General features: G+C 45.5%; 1 protein-coding gene across 1 annotated transcript in view; it reads left to right on the top strand.

The window, feature by feature from the left end:
• The first annotated feature begins 275 nt into the window (after window positions 1-275).
• LOC134355106 (ras and Rab interactor 3-like) overlaps window positions 276-19,189 on the top strand; it is a 110,937-nt gene continuing 92,023 nt past the window's right edge. Inside the window, exons 1-3 of the mRNA XM_063064849.1 lie at window positions 276-638; window positions 13,298-13,496; window positions 18,409-18,517. Coding sequence (XP_062920919.1) covers window positions 589-638; window positions 13,298-13,496; window positions 18,409-18,517 — 358 coding nt within the window. The 5' untranslated portion in view covers window positions 276-588. The remainder of the gene's footprint in view (window positions 639-13,297; window positions 13,497-18,408; window positions 18,518-19,189) is intronic.

The following is a 19,189-nucleotide window of genomic DNA, read 5'->3' as shown; positions in this document are numbered from 1 at the left end:
TCACACATCTGTAATTGTGAAACGAGTGAGATAAGGGGTTCTCTCTCCCCCTCACCCTCTCGAGGACGAATCTCTATGTCTCAGGCAACTTGTCTGAAAGTTAGAGTGAAACCAATTTTAAATTGGGTCACTGAGCTGGGCTGTCTCTGCTCGTATTGGCTGAGGGAAAGGGCTTCTGTAAAACACGAACTGAGGTAACCACAGAAGGGCTGTGGTTTACTTCTGAACTGTTATAACCCATCAACACGCTTAATCTCACAACTAGACCCGGGCTCCAGTGGATTAGGAGCAGAAATCAAGCGACCCGGAAATCGTTAGCTTTGCAACAGCCGTCTGTCTCGGGACTTGCTGGTTCTCCGTTTGTGCTCTGATCTTCCATCGTCTCTTCCTTCTTGCTAACCCTTGGATTATCAACTGTGTACGGTGGGACAAGTTTGCCTGTGGCTGGTTGCCTGCCTCGCCTTGCTTCGAGAGCCCCCAGACTGGTGGTGGTTGGGCTTGTGTGCAGAGACACAGGAAGAACTTGGACACAACATGGGTTGGAAAGGAAGGCAACCACGTGAATAGAAGACTAACCTGACCAGGAAAATGCTGAGGACATCGAGCCCGAAACCCAAAAACTCCAAGGAACAGATGAGGTAACTCTCAAAACTTCTCACTCAGTCCTTGGAACTATGTAAAATTTATGGCACAAGAAAGGGCCATTTTGCCCAGCAGAGTATTTCATACCCCTTCTCTGCCAATGTCTGACCTTAGCCTGGGCATGAATCCGCGGTCCACACTTCCCCATACACCAGGGAAAGGAATTTCTCTGGAACTTAGAGGTGGCTGGGTTACCAGTGGAAAGATGGTCCCTACCCTCTCACGTTTGCCAGGGGCTTCCATGAGGTGAGGGCGAGATAGGGGTGGGAAGTGTGAAGAGGGGTGGGGTGGTGTTTGAGATTGAGAATGTTCTGGCCCCACCTCGGTGCTGTGTTGAGGGAGCCCTGCCCCGCCCTGCCCTGCCATAGTCACAGAGCAAAGAAACAGGCCTTTCTGTCCATCTAGTCTACACCGAAACCATTTAAACTGCCTACTCCCATCTATCTGCCCTCCATACCCCTACCATCCATGTACCTATCCAAACTTCTCTTCAATGTTGAAATCGAGCTTGCATGCGCCACATGTGCTGGCAGCTTGTTCCACACTCTGACGACCTGCTCAGTGAAGAAGTTCCCCCTCATGTTCCTCTTAAACTTTTCACCTTTCACCCTTAACCCATAACCTCTGGTTGCAGTCCCACCCAACCTCAGTGGAAAAAGCCTGCTTGCATTTACCCTGTCTATACCCCTCGTAATTTTGTATACCTCTATCAAATCTCCTCTCAGCCTTCTACTTCCTAAAGAATACAGTCCTAATCGATTCGATCTTTCCTTGTAACTCGGGTCCTCCAGACCTGGCAACATCCTTGTAACTTTTCTCTGCACTCTTTCAACCTTACATCTTTCCTATAGGTAGGTGACCAAAACTGCACACAATACTCCAAATTAGGTCTCACCAATGTCTTATACAACTTCAACATAACATCCCATCTCCTGTACTCAATACATTGATTTATGAAGGCCAATGTGCCAAAAGCTTAAGGAGCTGTTGCTTTTATGATGGGACATTAAATTGAGGACATCTGTTGATGAGAACAACGGTCATACTCATCCGCCCTGGTGAATGGGTCTAATAGATTGTGTAACACTGGGGAAAGAGGAGAGGCCCTTTAAGAGTCAACCATATTGGTGGCCTAAAGTCACATATCTCCTGCTCTGGAGAGAAACAGACTCTTCGGCCTATCCAGTCCACGCTGACCCAATCTTGCTTAGATTTTAATTTCAGGCATCTAAGTTTTGACCATGTGACAACGTGTTTGCTCTGAAACCTCAGCAGCAACAAGGCTCAAGGTGTCAGGTGCCGCCACATTCACTGCTGCGTATTCACTTTCACACAGAGCAGGGAAACCACGCCACCAGACTCTGGGAACCAAGGGAGTTGGGGTGGGTGATCGGGTGCTGGACGTTGGTGGCTCATTGAGGTCCCAAAGAGTCGGCTGGAAACTTGGTGACTTCTGACAGGGAGTCAGTGGAGATCAGGAGATAGGGAAAGTTTGGGGGATTGGACAGTTGAGGGAAGGGGTGGGTGTGAAGAAAGTGAAATTGTCACAATAAGTTCTAGCCCCATTCCAGAGACCCAGGACAAAACTCCAGACTCGTACTGAGGGAACCCCAACACTGCCAGAGGTGCAGTCTTTAACAACCAGGAGAGATATTCTGCAGAAGCTCGAAATCCAAAGCAACACACATGTGTGGGTGGAACTCAGCAGGTCAGGCAGCATCTATGGAAAGGAATAAACAGTCAACAACTTGAGCTGAGATCTTTCTTCAGCACTTGAAAGGAAGGGGAAAGTGCTAAAATAAAAAGCTGGAGAGGAGGGGAAGGAGGATAGCTGGAAGGTAGTGGGAGAAACCAGATGAGTGGGAAGGGTAAAGAGCTGGAGAAGAAGGAATCTGACAGGAGAGTGGACCATAGGAGAAAGGGACGGAGGAGGGGACCCAGGAGGAGGTGATAGACAGGTGAGAAGAGGTAAGAGGCTAGAGTGAGGAATGGAAGAAGAGGGAAATATTTTTACCAGAAGGTAGAAATATTCATGCTATCAGGTTGGGGGCTACCCAAACGGACTTTAAGGTGTTCCTCCTCCCCGATGGTGGCCTCATTATGGCACAAGAGGAGATCATGGACCAACACATAGAAACATAGAACATAGAAAACCTACAGCACAATACAGGCCCTTCGGCCCACAAAGCTGTGCTGAACATGTCCCTACCTTAGAACGACCTAGGCTTACCCATAGCCCTCTATTTTTCTAAGCTCCATGTACCCATCCAGGAGCCTCTTAAAAGACCCTATCGTATCCGCCTCCACCACCACTGCCACTGGCAGCCCATTCCACACACTCACCACTCTCTGCGTAAAAAACTTACCCCTGACATCTCCTCTGTACATACTTCCAAGCACCTTAAAACTATGCCCTCTCATGCTAGCCATTTCAGCCCTGGGAAAAAGCCTCTGACTATCCACATGATCAATGTCTCTCATCATCTTATACATCTCTGTCAGGTCACCTCTCATCCTCCGTTGCTCCAAGGAGAAAAGGCCAAGTTCACTCAACTTATTCTCATAAGGCACACTCCCCAATCCAGGCAACATCCTTGTAAATCTTCTCTGTAGCCTTTCTATGGTTTCCACATCCTTCCTGTAGTGAGGTGACCAGAACCCAGCACAGTACTCCAAGTGGGATCTGACCAGGGTTCTATATATCTGCAACATTACTCTCGGCTGTTAAACTCAATTCCACAATTGATGAAGGCCAATGCACCGTATGCCTTCTTAACTGGAGTCAACCTGCGTAGCAGCTTTGAGTGTCCTATGGACTCGGACCCCAAGATCCCGCTGATCCTCCACACTGCCAAGAGTCTTACCATTAATACTACATTCTGCCATCATATTTGACCTACCAAAATGAACCACCTCACACTTACGTGGGTTGAAATCCATCTGCCACTTCACAGCCCAGTTTTGCATCCTATCAATGTCCTGCTGTAATCTCTGACAACCCTCCACACTATCTACAACACTCCCAAGCTTTGTGTCATCAGAAAACTTATTAACCCATTCCTTCACTTCCTCATCCAGGTCATTTATAAAATTCACGGAGTAGGGGTCCCAGAACAGATCCCTGAGACACTCCACTGGTCACTGACCTCCATGCAGAATATGACCCGTATACAGCCACTCTTTGCCTTGTGTGGGCAAGCCAGTTCTGGATCCACAGAGCAATGTCCCCTTGGATCCCATGCCTCCTTACTTTCTCAATAAGCCTTGCATTGGGTACCTTATCAAATGCCTTGCTGAAATCTATATACACTACATCTACTGCTCTTTCTTCATCAGTGTGTTTAATCACATCCTCAAAAAATTCAATCAGGCTAGTAAGGCACAACCTGACTTTGACAAAATCATGCTGACTATTTCTAATCATATTATGCCTCTCCAAATGTTCATAAATCCTGCCTCTCAGGATCTTCTCCATCAACTTACCAACCACTGAAGTAAGACTCACTGGTCTATAATTTCCTGGGCTATTCCTACTCCCTTTCTTGAATAAGGGAACAACATCCATAACCCTCAAATCCTCCAGAACCTCTCCCATCCTCATTGATGATGCAAAGATCATTGCCAGAGGCTCAGCAATCTCCTTCTCGCTTCCCACAGTAGCCTGAGGTACATCTAGTCCGGTCCCGGTGATTTATCGAACTTGATGCTTTCCAAAAGCACCAGCACATTCTCTTTTTTAATATCTACGTGCTCAAACTTTTCAGTCCACTGCAAGTCATCCCTACAATCACCAAGATCCTTTTCCATAGTGAATACTGAAGCAAAGTATTCATTAAGTACCTCTGCTATCTCCTCTGGTTCCATACACACTTTTCCACTGTCACACTTGATTGGTCCTATTCTCTCACGTCTTATCCTCTTGCTCTTCACATACTTGTAGAATGCCTTGGGGTTTTCCTTAATCCTGTCCGCCAAGGCCTTCTCATGGCCCCTTTTGGCTCTCCTAATTTCATTCTTAAGCTCCTTCCTGCTAGCCTTATAACCTTCTAGATCTCTTTCATTACCTAGTTTTTTGAACCTCTCGTAAGCTCTTCTTTCCTTCTTGACTAGGTTTACACCAGCCTTTATACACCACAGTTCCTGTACCTTACCATCCTTTCCCTGTCTCATTGGAACGTACCTATGCAAAACACCACACAACTATCCCCTGAACATTTGCCACATTTCTTCCTCACGTTTCCCTGAGAACATCTGTTTCCAATTTATGCTTCCAAGTTCCCGCCTGATAGCCTCATATTTCCCCTTACTCCAATTAAACGTTTCCCTAACTTGTCAGTTCCTATCCCTCTGCAATGCTATGGTAAAGAAGATAGAATCGTGATCACTATCTCCAAAATGCTTTCCCACTGAGAGACCTGACACCTGACCAGGTTCATTTCCCAATACCAGATCCAAGTACAGCCCCTCCTCTTATAGGCTTATCTACATATTGTGTCAAGGAACCTTCCTGTACGCACCTAACAAACTCCAGCCCATCTAAACCCCTCACTCTAGGGAGATGCCAATCAATATTTGGGAAATTAAAATCTCCCACCACAACAACCCTGTTATTATTACTCCTTTCCAGAATCTGTCTCCCTATCTGCTCCTTGATGTCCCTGTTATTATTGGGTGGTCTATAAAAAACACCCAGTAGAGTTATTGCAAACATGAGGAAATCTGCAGCTGCTGGAATTTCAAGCAACACACATAAAAGTTGCCGGTGAATGCAGCAGGCCAGGACTCATGAAGGGTCTCGGCCCGAAACGTCGACTGTACCTCTTCCTAGATATGCTGCCTGGCCTGCTGCGTTCACCAGCAGCTTTTATGTGTGTTGCAGTAAAGTTATTGACCCCTTCCTGTTCATAACTTTCACCCGCAGAGACACGTCAGACTGGAAATAGGAATGGGAATTCAAATGTTTGGCCAACCAGTGTAAAGACTGAATGATTGCATAACATCGAGGAAAGAGGAATGAAATTCTCAGCGAACCCTACAGCAGGGGTTCCCAACCTGCTTTATGCCGAGGACCAAAATCATTAAGCAAGGGGTCGCGGACCCTAGGTTAGGAACCCCTGCTCTAGACTAATACATACCTCTTGACCAAGAAGGTCATGGCCATCACCTTGTGTTGGTGGGAGCTTACTATGTAAATTGCTTCCCATGCTTTCCTGTAGCACACACACTGAAATAAAGTGATGTCCTGGCCTCTTGTACAGATGCAAGTCTCTGTAATGTCCTGGGATGTTGTACAAATGCAAGACTTTCTTGTTATTCAGCAGCTGTATTTCATTGTGAAAATAGCAGTTTAAGGTTAATGGGAATGTTTAGAATATCTTCTTGCAAGTTTATCTAAATTTATGATAACAGGAAATAACTGTAGGCTGCATGTAACCAAGCGTATTTAACTGCTCAGAATTCATCATTTCTGTCTTTTGTTACTGCTTCACGCCTCCTTCCCCACTGCGATGCAGCTCACTGAACCCACAAGCGATAAGCAAATTGCTCAGACCAAGAACGTATATAACACTGTTTGTTTGCCAAATTTACATTTCAAATCTCTTAATCCAGAGTTTGCTTTGGTTGCTTTTTGATAAATGAAGCCAAGTCAAGTTTATTTTCAAATGCACAAGTTCATGTGTGTGCAGGTACAATAAAAACTTACTTGCAGCAGTATCCCTGGCACATAGCCTCACAAGAAAATCAAGATATCGCAGACACTGGACATCTTCAGCAGTACACACTAAATGCAAGAGGAACTCAGCAAGTCAGGCAACATCTATGCAGGGGAATAAATAGTTGATGTTTTAGACCAAAACTAGATTTTTGACTAGATTTTCAACAGCAATTGTACACCATGGTTCCTTCCTTTCCTTGTCTCATTGGAACGTACCAATGCAGGTCGCCTCGCAAATATCCCCTTAACATTTGCCACATTTCTGCCGTACATTTCCCTGAGAACATCTGTTTCCAACTTATGCTTCCAAGTTCCTGCCTGATAGCTTCATATTTCCCCTTACTCCAATTAAATGCTTTCCTAACTTGTTTGTTCTCATACCTCTCCAATGCTCTGGTAAAGGAGATAGAATTGTGATCACTATCTCCAAAATGCTCTCCCACTGAGAGACCTGACACCTGACCAGGTTCACTTCCCAATACCAGATCAAGTACAGCCTCTCCTCTTTTAGGCTTATCTACATTCCTGAATTCACCTAACAAACTGCACCCCATCTAAACCCCTCACTCTAGGGAGATACTAATCAATATTTGGGAAATTAATATCTCCCACCACAACAACCCTCTTATTATTAAACCTTTCCAGAATCTGTCTCCCTATCTGCTTCTCGATATCCCTGGTACTATTGAGTGGTCTATAAAAAACACCCAGTAGAGTTATTGACCCCTTCTTGTTCCTAACTTCCACCCACAGAGACTCCGTAGACAACCCTTCCATGACTTCCTCCTTTTCTGCAGCCGTGACACTATCTCTGATCAGCAATGCCACACCCCCACCTCGTTTGCCTCCCTCCCTGTCCTTTCTGAAACGTCTAAAGCCTGGCACTCAAAGTAATCATCTGCAAACTTTGCAACAAAGCCATCAATTCCATCATTGATGCATAACGTAGAAAGAATCGAAATACCACTCATCACTGGCAGCCGACCAAAAAAGGCTCCCTTTATTCCCAGTCTTTGCCTTCTGCCAATCAGCCACTGCTTTATCCAGGCTAGAATCTTCACTGTAATACCATGGGCTCCTAGTTCGTTAAGCAGCCTCATGTGTAGCACCTGGTCAAAGGCCTTCTGAAAATCCAAATACACAACAGATATTCTCCATTGTCTATCCTGCTTGTTATTTCTTCAAAGAGTTCGAACAAATTTGTCAGGCAAGATCTTCCCTTGAGGAAACCATGCTGACTATGGCCGATTTTATCGTGTGCTTCCAAGTACCCTGAGATCAAATCCTTAATAATCGACTCCAACATCTTCCCAACCACTGAGATCAGACTGACTGGCCTATAGTTTCCTTTCTTCTGACTCTCTGCCTTCTTGAAGAGTTGAGCGATATTTGCAAATTTCCAGTCTTTCAGAATCTAGTGATTCTTGAAAGAGCATTACTAATGCCTCCACGATTTCTTCAGCCACCTCTCTCTGAACTCTGGGGAGTACCCCATCTGGTCCAGGTGACTGATCTACTTTCAGACATTTTCAGTTTCCCAAGATGCTTCTCTCTAATTATGGTAACTTCACAACCACCGACATCTGGAATTTCCACCATACTGCTAGTGTCTTCCACAGTGAAGACTGATGCAAAATACTTATTCAGTTCATCCACCATTTCCTTATCCCCCATTACTACCTCTCCAGCATCATTTTCCAGCCGTCAATATCCACTCGTGCCTCTCTTTTACATTTCATGTGTCTGTAGAATCTTTTGGTATCCTCTTTAATATTATTGGCTAGCTTACTTTCATATTCCATCTTTACCTTCTTAATGACTTTTTCAGTTGCCTTCTGTTGCTTTTGAAAAGCTTCCCAATCCTCTAACGTCCCATTAATACTTCCTTTATTATATGCCCTAACTTTGGCTTTTATGTTGGCTTTGATTTCTCTTGTTAGCCACCATTGTGTCATCTTTCCTTTAGAATACTTCTTCCTCTTTGGGATGTATATATCCTGTCCCTTCCAACTTGCTTCCAGAAATTCCAGCCTTTGCTGTTCAGCTGTCATCCCTGCCAGCGTTTTTCACAAATTATTTCTGGCCAGCTCCACTCTCATGCCTCTGTAATCCCACTTACTCCAATTTAATACTAATACATATGACTTTAGCTTCCCCTTATCAAATTTCACCGTAAATTTGATCATATTATGATCACTTTCCCCTAAGGGTTCTTGTACCTTAAACTCTCTAATCAATCCTGGTTCATTGCATAACACTCAATCCAGATTAGCTGATTCCCTCATGGGCTCGACCATGAGCTGCCCTAAAAAGCCACCTGGTAGACACTCCAGAAACTTCCCCTCCTGGAATCCAGCGCCAACCTGATTTTCCCAGTCTACCTGTATATTGAAATCCCCCATAACTACTGTAACATTGCCCTTTTATCATGCATGTTCTATTTTCCATTGTAATTTGTAGGCCACATCCTTACTGCTGTCTGGGGGGGGGGCATTGTATACACCTCTCATCAGGGTCTTTTCACCCTCACTGTTCCTTAGCTCTATCCACAATGATCCAACACCTTCCAACCCTATGTCACCTCTTTCTATTGATTTGATTTCATTTTTTACCAACAGAGCAACGCCACCCGCTCTGCCTTCCTGCCTGTTTTTGATACAATGTGTATCTTTACATATTAGGCTCCCAGTTATAATCTTTCAGCCATGATTCAGTGATGCCTACAACATCATACCTGCCAATCTGCAACTGTGCTGCAAGTTCATCAACCTTATTCCGTATACTGTGCACATTCAGATACAACACAATCAGTCCTGTATTCACCCTTTTCGATTTTGTCCACCTTTTATGTTGCAATTCATCCAGGTGACTGCAATTTTGCCCTGTCAACAGCCCCTCCTCACTATGCATTGCCTCCGTTTGTAAACCAGCGACCTCATCCTTAACACCACCATCCGTCTTTCCGATGCTACGTCTTGCAGTGAAATATACGCAGCTCAGGACACTAGTCACACCATGCTCAACCTTTTCATTCCTAACTTTGTTTGAGGTCTTACCAACATCTGCCTCCACAGCCTCCTCTCTAACTGTTCCCATACCCCAGCAACTCTAGTTTAAACCCCACTGTGCAGCATTAACAAGCCTTCCTGCTAGGGTATTAGTCCCCCTCCAGCTCAGGTGCAAACTGTCCTGTCTGTACAGGTCCCACCTTCCCTGGAAGAGAGTCCAGTGATGTGAAAATCTTCTGCCCTCCCTGCTACGCCAACTGCTTAGCCACATATTAAACTGTACAATCTTCCTGCTTCTGGCCTCACTAGCACGTGGCACAGGTAACAATCTTGAGATCACAATCCTGGAGGTCCTGCCCTTTAACTCAGCACCTAACTCCCTGAACTCCCTGTGTAGAAGCTCATCACCCATCCTACCCACGTCATTGGTACCTACATGGAGCACAGCTTTGGCCTGTTCACCCCTCCACGTAACACTCGGTCTGAGATATCCTGGACCCTGGTACCCGAGAGGCAACATACCAGCCCAAGTTTGTCCAGCCTCTCATGATAGCACATGCCCTCTAAACCAGGTAGCATCCTGGTAAACCTCTTGTGATAAACCATATATATATGTGTAACTGGGTTACCTGTCTGGACATGCCCCTCTGCTGACTGCCCCTGTGGCTCCTCCCACAGCTCCCTGAATAAAGGCGATTTCGCCCTGCTCCTCCCCCTCAGTCCAGGGGCAGACACTCAGCATGGAGGTCACGTCTTACTGCAAATAAAAGCCTTTCAGTATTTACCCTACTTCAGTCTTTTGGAACTATTGAAGGTGCTTCACCTCTCCTGCACCCTCTCCAAAGCCTGAACATCCTTTCTATAGTGGGGTGACCACAGCTGTTTGCAATACTCCACATGTGGCCTAACCAGAGTTGCACAGGTCAGTTCAAGAACCGAATGATTGAAGGGAGGGAACTGCTCCTGAACCCAGTGGTGTGGAATTTCAGCCCTCTGTACCTCATGTCCGATGGGAGCCCGGCATAAAGACTGAAATAGTCCTGATGAAGGGTCTTGACCCGAAACATCAATTATACTGTTTTAGACGCTGCCTGGCCCGCTGAGTTCGTCTTCAATTTGTGTGTGTTGCTTGAAATAGACTGTTCAGTGCATCCATCCTGTTCAACGTTCATTTCAGCCGTGACACACCTCCTGAACCATGCCAAGGAGGCCATTAGTCCAGCCCATTGGACTCCATTGAAGGGGGAATGCACGGGGGATCCTGAATTTCTATAGCACCTTCTATATCCACTGCAAAACATCCAAATGCACCTCACATTCAATGAGGTTTTGCTGTGAATTATCTATTTATTTAGAGCTGGGGGCAGTATACCCAACCTTGGGTCCATGGTCCCCTTGCTTAATGGTATTGGTCCATGGCATAAAAAAGGTTGGGAGCTTCTGATTTACAGACTCTTCTGGCCTACTGCACCCTGTCACCTAGCAACCCATCAGGTTAACCCTAGTCTAATCACAGGTCAACTTATAATGACCCACTAACCTACCAACTGGTACGCCTTTGTACTGTGGGACGAAACCAGAGCACCCAGAGGAAACCCACACGGTCACAGGAAGGATGTACAAAGTTGCTTACAGTGGGATTGAACTCTGAACTCTGACATACTGAGTTGTAATTGGTCATGCTAACTGTGACGCTACTCTGGCAACACAAGCGATGTTAGAAATGAAGCAAATATTTTGTGCTTGGAGGGGTGGAGATGTGTCTCTACCTAAGGAGGTATGATGTGCTCCTTCCCTCCGCTAGCCTGCAGGTCACCCTTGAGCAAGGTGTGACAACTGCTCAGCTGCAATCACCTCCCCCACCCCCCGATCAGGGTCACCTGAAGCCATGGGATGGTATGAGCAGCTGGTGCAGATCACAAGTCCTGGTTATGTGACCACTGACACCAGGCAGACCATCTCTGAAGAGTATTGACAGTGGCTGGGGTCACCCGTCTTGTAAAGACACTGCCCAGAAGAAGGCAATGGCAAACCACTTCTGTAGAAAAATTTGCCAAGAGCAATCATGGTCATGAAAAGACCACGATCACCCACATCATACGTAACAAACTCAAGGAACTAGAAAGCAATAAAGAATGCAGAATAAGGTGTTGCAGTTACAGAGAAAGTGCAGTCAGACAATAAGGTGCAAGGTTATAACGAGGTAAATTGTGAGGTCAAGAGTCCATCTTTTCGTACAGGAGGTCCATTCAGTAGCCTTATAACAGCGAGAAAGAAACTGTCCTTCAGCTGGGTGGTACATGCTTTGAGGCTTCTGAATCTTCTGCCCAGTGGAAGGGTGAGAAGAGAGAATGCTCGATGCATTTCAGCAATACGGTGCAGTAACAGCATGTCAGAGAGATTGAGGAAAGGGAGAGAGGTGTCAGAAATGGTCCAAGTGTATCTGGGGGCAGGGTGGAAGTTGGAGGCAAAGTTGATGAAGGTGATGAGCTCACACGGGTGCGTGAAGCAGCACCAATGCAGTTGTCAGTGTGGAGTTGCAGAGTGGCTTGGAACACGGTCTGGCCAAGTAGCCGATGAAAAGGCAGGCATTACTGGGACCAGTGCAAGCGACCATGGCTACACCTTGGGTTTGAAGGAAGTGGGAGGAGTGGAGGAGAAACTGTTGAGGGTGAGGACCAGAGACTCTTCGGAGATTGTCTGCCTGGAATCAGTATAACCAGGACTTGTGACACGCATCAGCTGCTCGTGCGACCATCCACCGCCTGCTCCCTTAGCTTCACGTGACCCTGATCGGGGGGCTAAGCAGGTGCTACACCCTGCCCAAGGGTGACCTGCAGGCTAGCGGAGGGAAGGAGCGCCTTACAACTCCTTTGGTACAGACACACCTCCATCACTGAAATATGGGTCCCAAAATGCTCACAAAATTCCCAATATGGTCTCACCGCCACCTTGTAAAGCTTCAGCAGTATGTCCTTGCTTTTTCTAGTCCTCTCAAAACGAATGCTAATATTGCATTTGCCTTCCTCACTACCGAAACGTCCTGCAACTCCCATTGTACCTCTGATTTCTGAATTCCCTCCCTGCTTAGAAAATAGTCTACACCATTATTCTTTCTACAAATATGGCATCACCCAGCACCATATTCCATCTGCCACGTTTTCCCATGCTCCTAATATGTCCAAGACATTCTGCAGACTCCCTGTCTCCGTGACACTCCAGTCCCTCCGCCTATCTTGGTATGGTCTGCAAACCAGACCACCATGCCTTCAGTTCTTTCACCTAGAGGATGGGAAGCCTGGCCTGCACCCTGGTAACTTGTTGTAATCGGATCACCAATATGAGAGATTCAGCAGATACTGGAAATCAGAGTAACACTCATGAACTGCGGTAGAAACTCAGCAAGTTAGGCAGCTTCAGTGGAGAGGAATAAACAGTCGATGTTTCAGGCTGAGATCCATCATCAGGACTGGAAAAGAAGGGGGCAGACGCCAGATTAAGAAGGTGGGGGGGAGTACTAGTTAGAAGGTGATAGGTGAAATCAGTTCAGGGGGAAGGTGGGTGGGTGGGGGAGGGGTGATGAAGTGAGAAGCTGGGAGGTGATTGGTGGAAAAGGTAAAGAGCTGAAGAAGAAGGAATCTGATAGGAGAAGAGAGTGGACCATGAGAGAAAGGGAAGGAGAAGGGGGACTAGCGGGATGCGAAGGGTAAATGAGGAGAAGAGAAAGAGTAAGGGGGTGCCAGAATGGGAAATGAAGAAAGAGAAGAAGAAGAGGGGGAAAATGATCAGAAGTTAGAGAAATCGACGTTCATGTGACCAGGTTGGATGCTACCCAGGCAAAACATAAGGCAGTGCTCCTCCAATGCGAGACTGTCCTCATCATGGCAGTAGAGGTCACAGACCAACATACCATAATCTAATGTTATTTCAGTCCCCACAGCCCCCGGAAGCAACTGTGCAATGGAGGATATCAGAGTTCCTGGGAGGAGGAGGAAGAAGATCAGAGCAAGTTGCTGTCCCGAGACAAGCTCACCCTCTTTGACAAGCTTTCGTTGTCCCACCAAGTCTGGCTGCAGCTTGGAGTCGAGCCGGAGCAGGTCAGCGAAATTCTCAGAAGGCAGCCCCCAGGGGTAAGTGAGAGAGAGCATCTCGACTCATTCACAAAATCCCCGGCTCGTGGATGTTGACTGTGAACATAAACAGAATGTTTCCAATAGATTCAAGATCGTTTAATGTCATTTCCTGTACACAAGTGTAAGAACAAAATTATTGTCACTCTGGATCCGATTCAGCACAAAAACACAAAGATAAAGAACTAAATAATAATCAAGTACACAATAAATATAAATACATTAGAAAGCTCCTATACATAGATGGATTGCGTGTCCATAAGGTGACACTAGGCTGTACATAATGAAATAGTGGTGGAGGTGTCGATCAGCCTTACTGCTTGGGGAAAGTCACTGTTTTTGAGCTACCGGCATTGATGCTATGTAGCCTCCTCCCTGATGGAGTGGGACAAACAGTCCATGAGCAGGATGGGTGGGAACCCTCGTAATGACGGAACCCTTTCCTGCATATGTGGCCTGGATGGTGGGTGATATTTCCAGTAGCGGGAGAGACTGGGACCAGAGGGCACAGCCTCAGAATACAAGCATGTCCCTTTAGAACAGAGATGGGGAAGAATTTCTTTAGTCAGAGGATGGTGAATCTGTGGCATTTGTTGCTGGAGAGGGCTGTGAAGGCCAAATCACCGTGTGCATTTAAGGCGGAGGCTGATAGGTTCTTGATTGGTAAGTGGAGGTCGATAGATTCTGGATTCAAGATTGTTTATCGTCATTCCTCAATACTCAAGTGTAAAGAAGAATGAAATGATTGTTAGGCTGGATCTAATGCACCATAAAAAACACATTAATCAAAATGAACACAATAAATATAAATTCATAATATTAATATATAGGATGGGTTCTTTGTTAGGAAGGGCTTCAAAGGTTATTAGATTATGAGAACACTCAGTCCTCTTTTATTGTCATTAAGAAATGATACAATGTTTCTCCGGAGTGATATCACAGAAAACAAGACAGACCAAAGACTAACACTGACAGAACCACATAATTATAACATATAGTTACAGCAGTGCAAAGCAATACCATAATTTGATGAAGAACAGCCCATAGGCACAGTAAAAAAAAATAATCTCAAAGTCCCCGAGTCGATCGACTCCCGAGTCCCTGATAGCAGGCGGCAAAAGGGAGAAACTCCCTGCCATAAACCTCCAGGCACCGTCAACTTGCCGATACCTTGGAAGCAGCCGACCACAGCCGACCCTGAGTCCATCCGTCCGAAAACTCCGAGCTTCCGACCAGCCGCTCTGATACAGCCTCCCAAGCGCCATCCTCTGCTGAGTGCCTTTGACCTCTCCCGGCGGCTGAAACACACAAAGCCGAGGATTTCGAGGCCTTCAGCTCCAGAGATTCCAGTTACTACACAGTAGCAGCGGTAGCAAAGCAGACATTTCAGAAGTTTTCCAGATGTTCTGCTATGCACTCATGTCTGTCTCCATCAAATAAGGATTGTGCACGGTCCCCCACTTGACAGATAAAAGATATTCATCACCGGAGAGGCCGCGCACGCTGTCGTCACGCCGCCATCTTCTCCCGATGGGAAGAAGGCCACAGAATAGGGCTGAGAGGGGTGGAATGGTGGAGCAGACTCGATGGGCCGACTGGCCTAATTCTGTTCCTTTGTCTTATGGTCTTATTTGTGTTCTCACTGGAAGAAAGTAAAAGTCAGCTAGCCTAATCCCACCTTCCAAACCAGGGCCCATAGTCCTATAGATCATGGCTCCCCAATCCACGTCCAGTACTCTAAGTATGGAGAGGTTTCCTACCTCCAACTCTCCTTCAGGCCGAGAGTCCCAGTCTCTCACCACCCTCTGGGTTACGACTGACAGCCCCCTCTCCCCTCTCATCCTACTACCAATTATCTCAAACCTTTGGCACCTGATTCTTTTCCACATTTTCTTATCGCCAAGACCCTTTGGTCCATCAGATCTCTGCTGGTTCTCCAAATGACCCCTTTGATTACATTCTGGGATATATTTCTATGCTGTGTGGAAGGTTTAAGGAGTGTCTCAGTGAGAAGGTCAGTAGATATCAGGGAGAGATCATAGAAAGCAATAGTAGGCCTCCATTGGTCTGGGTTGGCCATGGACGTTGTGTCCCAGCTGTCTAGGTACACAAGCCAGCGCAGTACGATATGGAGAGCGAGCTGTTGCCCGTGTAGGAGGCGCCCCCTCTCCACGCAGCTGATGAATCCAAAGGAACAGCTTGGCACCAGCAGCATCGCAGGAGTTGCCAGTCAATGCTGAACTCAGCACAGGACTGCCTTAGGGACTCCAGCTCCAGATTTTTCACCCAGGGTTCACTCCTGAAGCCTTCCCCATGAGTGGGTATAACCACAAGGCAGCAGAGTTTTCCTTCTCCTCGATGATGAGCTCCATCTGCCCAAAGTGACTGGTTTGAAGGAGCCAGTAACCCACCTTTGCCCCTCCTCCTGTCGGTAGAGACGGTTCCGCCAGACTTAGTAGCTAAGCCACATGTGAAGGCCAGGAGCTGGCCTTGGTTGTCAGAGGCTATCCGAGTTGCACACCATTAGGAGCATTTAACAGGTAGTGGGAGTCTGTCCCCATTACCATCCCCAGCTACAACGACCTTAAGGAACTAGAAAGCAATAAAGAATGCAGATTAAGGTGTCGCAGTTATAGAAAGTACAGTCAGACAATAAGGTGTAAGTTTACTATGCGTTAAATTGTCAGGTCAGGAGTCCATCTTATTGTACAGGAGTTCCATTCAGTCATCGTACAGCTGTCCTTCAGCTGTCCTACAAGCTTCCAGGCTTCTGTATCTTCTGTCCAGTGGGAGGGAGGGGAGAAGAGAGCGTACTTGACATATTTTAGCAATATGGTGCAGGGGCAGTATGGTAGCGTATCAGTCAGCGTTACGCTATTACACCAGTGACCCGGGTTCCCTGCCTGTGAGGAGTTTGTATGGTCTCCCCGTGACCGCGTGGGTTTCCTCCGGGTGCTCTGGTTTCCTCCCACAGTCCAAAGATGTACTGGTTAGCAGGTTAAATGGCCATATGGCTGTAATTGGGTGGCTGCATCTCTGAATAGAAAATAAAATAAATATTATTTGGAAAAATTGTAGCTGAGGTGATTGATGATTGGGTTCACATGTTCTCCAGTCTTGACAATTTACTTGCAAACGCTTTATCACCGTACGAGGAGACACCATCAGTGCGCTGTTGATTGTGGTGTGTCCTCCAAATATTTGGCCTTTATATACTTATCTTTCTTTCTTTTCTTCCTTTTCAAATCTTTTTATTATTATTATCCAAAATTACCATGAGTACATCGAAGTAGGCAACACTTACAATGCCTCAAGAAAAAAAACATTATTTTAAAGATTGAAAAAATTGTGGTGATAACAAAAACCCTACTAAGCAAGAAAAATTGGGGAAAAAACCCCATTAGGTGTTCAACCTCGGAGCCATGCGTCATACAAAAAGTTTCTAAAGTTAAACATCAAACCGCCAGCAAGAAAAAAAATACACCAGAAATTTACAGTTAGATCGTGAAGGAAATCTATCAATTAACTCAAATGATAATAACGAGCAAATGAACCCCATCTTTTCTCAAAATCAAACATAGGTTCAAAGGTTCGACCTCTAATTTTCTCCACACTAAGACATAGCATCACTTGAGAGAACCATTGTGACAAAGTGGGAGCTGATGTATCCTTCCACTTCAACAAAATGACCCTCCTAGCTATCAATGTAACAAATGCAATAACATGTTGGTCAGACACAGAGATACCACAGATATTTTGAGGAATTATTCCAAAAAGCACAGTTAATTTGTTAGGTTGTAAATGAATTTTAAGTGCTTTAGAAATTGTCAAAAAAACTGACTTCCAGAACTGTTCCAGTATAGAATAAGACCAAAACACGTGTGTTAGTGTAGCTGTCTCGGTTTTACCTCTATCACAATAACTATCAACGTTAGGGAATATTTTAGATAATCTCTCCTTGGCCTTTATATACTTATCAATCAGCGGATTGGCCGTCATTTCAGAAATTCAGTTGTGACGTAGGGAACACCACAACACACGAAGTTCACCACACAACCAATCAGCAATGAGATTTCCTCCCCACAGCACAACCCAGTTTCTGAAATGACATAGAATCAACAGATTGAAAAGTGTATGAAGGCCAAGTATTTGGGGGACACACCAGCATGCTGTCAATGTCTCCTCGTAAGGTGACAAAACATTTGCAAGTAAATTACCAAGATTGGAGAACAACTCAGTGCAACCAAAATACATATATTGAGGGGTAAGTGAAGCCAAGAGAAGCCATCCCACAGGGTATCCTTCGTATCTCCGCTTTGGGATAGATGTATCCTTGTCTGTTCATTTATTTATTTATTGAGATACAGGCAGAATAAGCCCTCCCAGCCCTTCTGGCCCTTCGAGCTGCGCCGTCTAGCAATCTCCTAATTCTTGCCTAATCATGGGACAATTTACAATGGCCAATTAACCTACCTATTAGTACGTCTGTAGACTGTGAGAGGAAATTGGGGCACCAGGAGTAAACTCACACAGTCACGGGGAGAACTTACAGGCAGCAGTGGGAATTGAACCTGGATCACCGGTACTGTAAAGCGCTGTGCTATGTGCCATTATAGCAGGTCTCCATTACAATAACAATTTGTTAAATCTTGGGAAACTGAAAATGAATCCCCATTATAAATAATTTTAATACAAGAATCAGAGTTCGAGGTACAGAAGCTGGTCCTTTCCCCTCTGCCATTTGATTTCTAAACGGCATTGAACCCAGGAATATCTCCTCACTACTTTATTTTCCTCAGTTTTTTTCTCTATATTTATTTGTCATGTACTTCATTCCATCAAGTTAACAAATTTCACAAGATATGTCGGCAATATTAAACCTGATTCTGATTCAGATTCTCTGTAATTCCAGGCATTTTTGGTTTGGAGTAATAATTGCGGAAGAAATAAGATCCTGACAGTCCGTACGGAACAGGGGGCCTGTGAAACAGAGGATTTTATCATCAAGGAGAATTGCTCAGGTAAACCTCTCTCCACAACTACTTCCATCAGCTTTCCCGAAGGAACTACAGAAATAGTGTGCATGGGAGGCTGTTAAACTCAGAGGCAGGAGTGGGTCACCCTCATAAACACACAGCGCTACACCTTCTCTCTGACTGGCACTCCTCCCTCTGCGCGGCCACGCAGTAACTGAAATACTCCTATGCACATAGCCTCTGTTGCTGCAAATGCTGGAATTTTCTTTTGTCGACTTGTGATTCTCTTTACATACTGAACTTGATTATACCCTTTAATTAATAAATACAATCAAAAGTATGTGATTTTTTAATTTTCATTATAAATATTCATAATATGCATATTTTAAATAAAAGAAATGTAAAGTGCCCTGCACTTTTCTGGCTGTGTAACAATTCCCTACTTATAGACAATAAACAATAGACAATAGGTGCAGGAGTAGGCCATTCGGCCCTTCAAGCCAGCACCACCATTCACTGTGATCATGGCTGATCATCTACAATCAGTATCCAGTTCCTGCCTTATCCCCATAACCTTTGATTCCAGTATCTTTAAGAGCTCTATCCATCTCTTTTTTGAAAGCATCCAGAGACTTGGCCTCCACAGCCTTCTGGGGCAGAGCATTCTGTACATCCACAACTCTCTGGGTGAAAAAGTTTTTCCTCAACTCCGTTCTA

Source organism: Mobula hypostoma, chromosome 12, assembly GCF_963921235.1.
Source record: "Mobula hypostoma chromosome 12, sMobHyp1.1, whole genome shotgun sequence".
Classification (NCBI taxonomy): domain Eukaryota; kingdom Metazoa; phylum Chordata; class Chondrichthyes; order Myliobatiformes; family Myliobatidae; genus Mobula; species Mobula hypostoma.
This window is presented reverse-complemented; position numbering and strand designations above follow the sequence as displayed.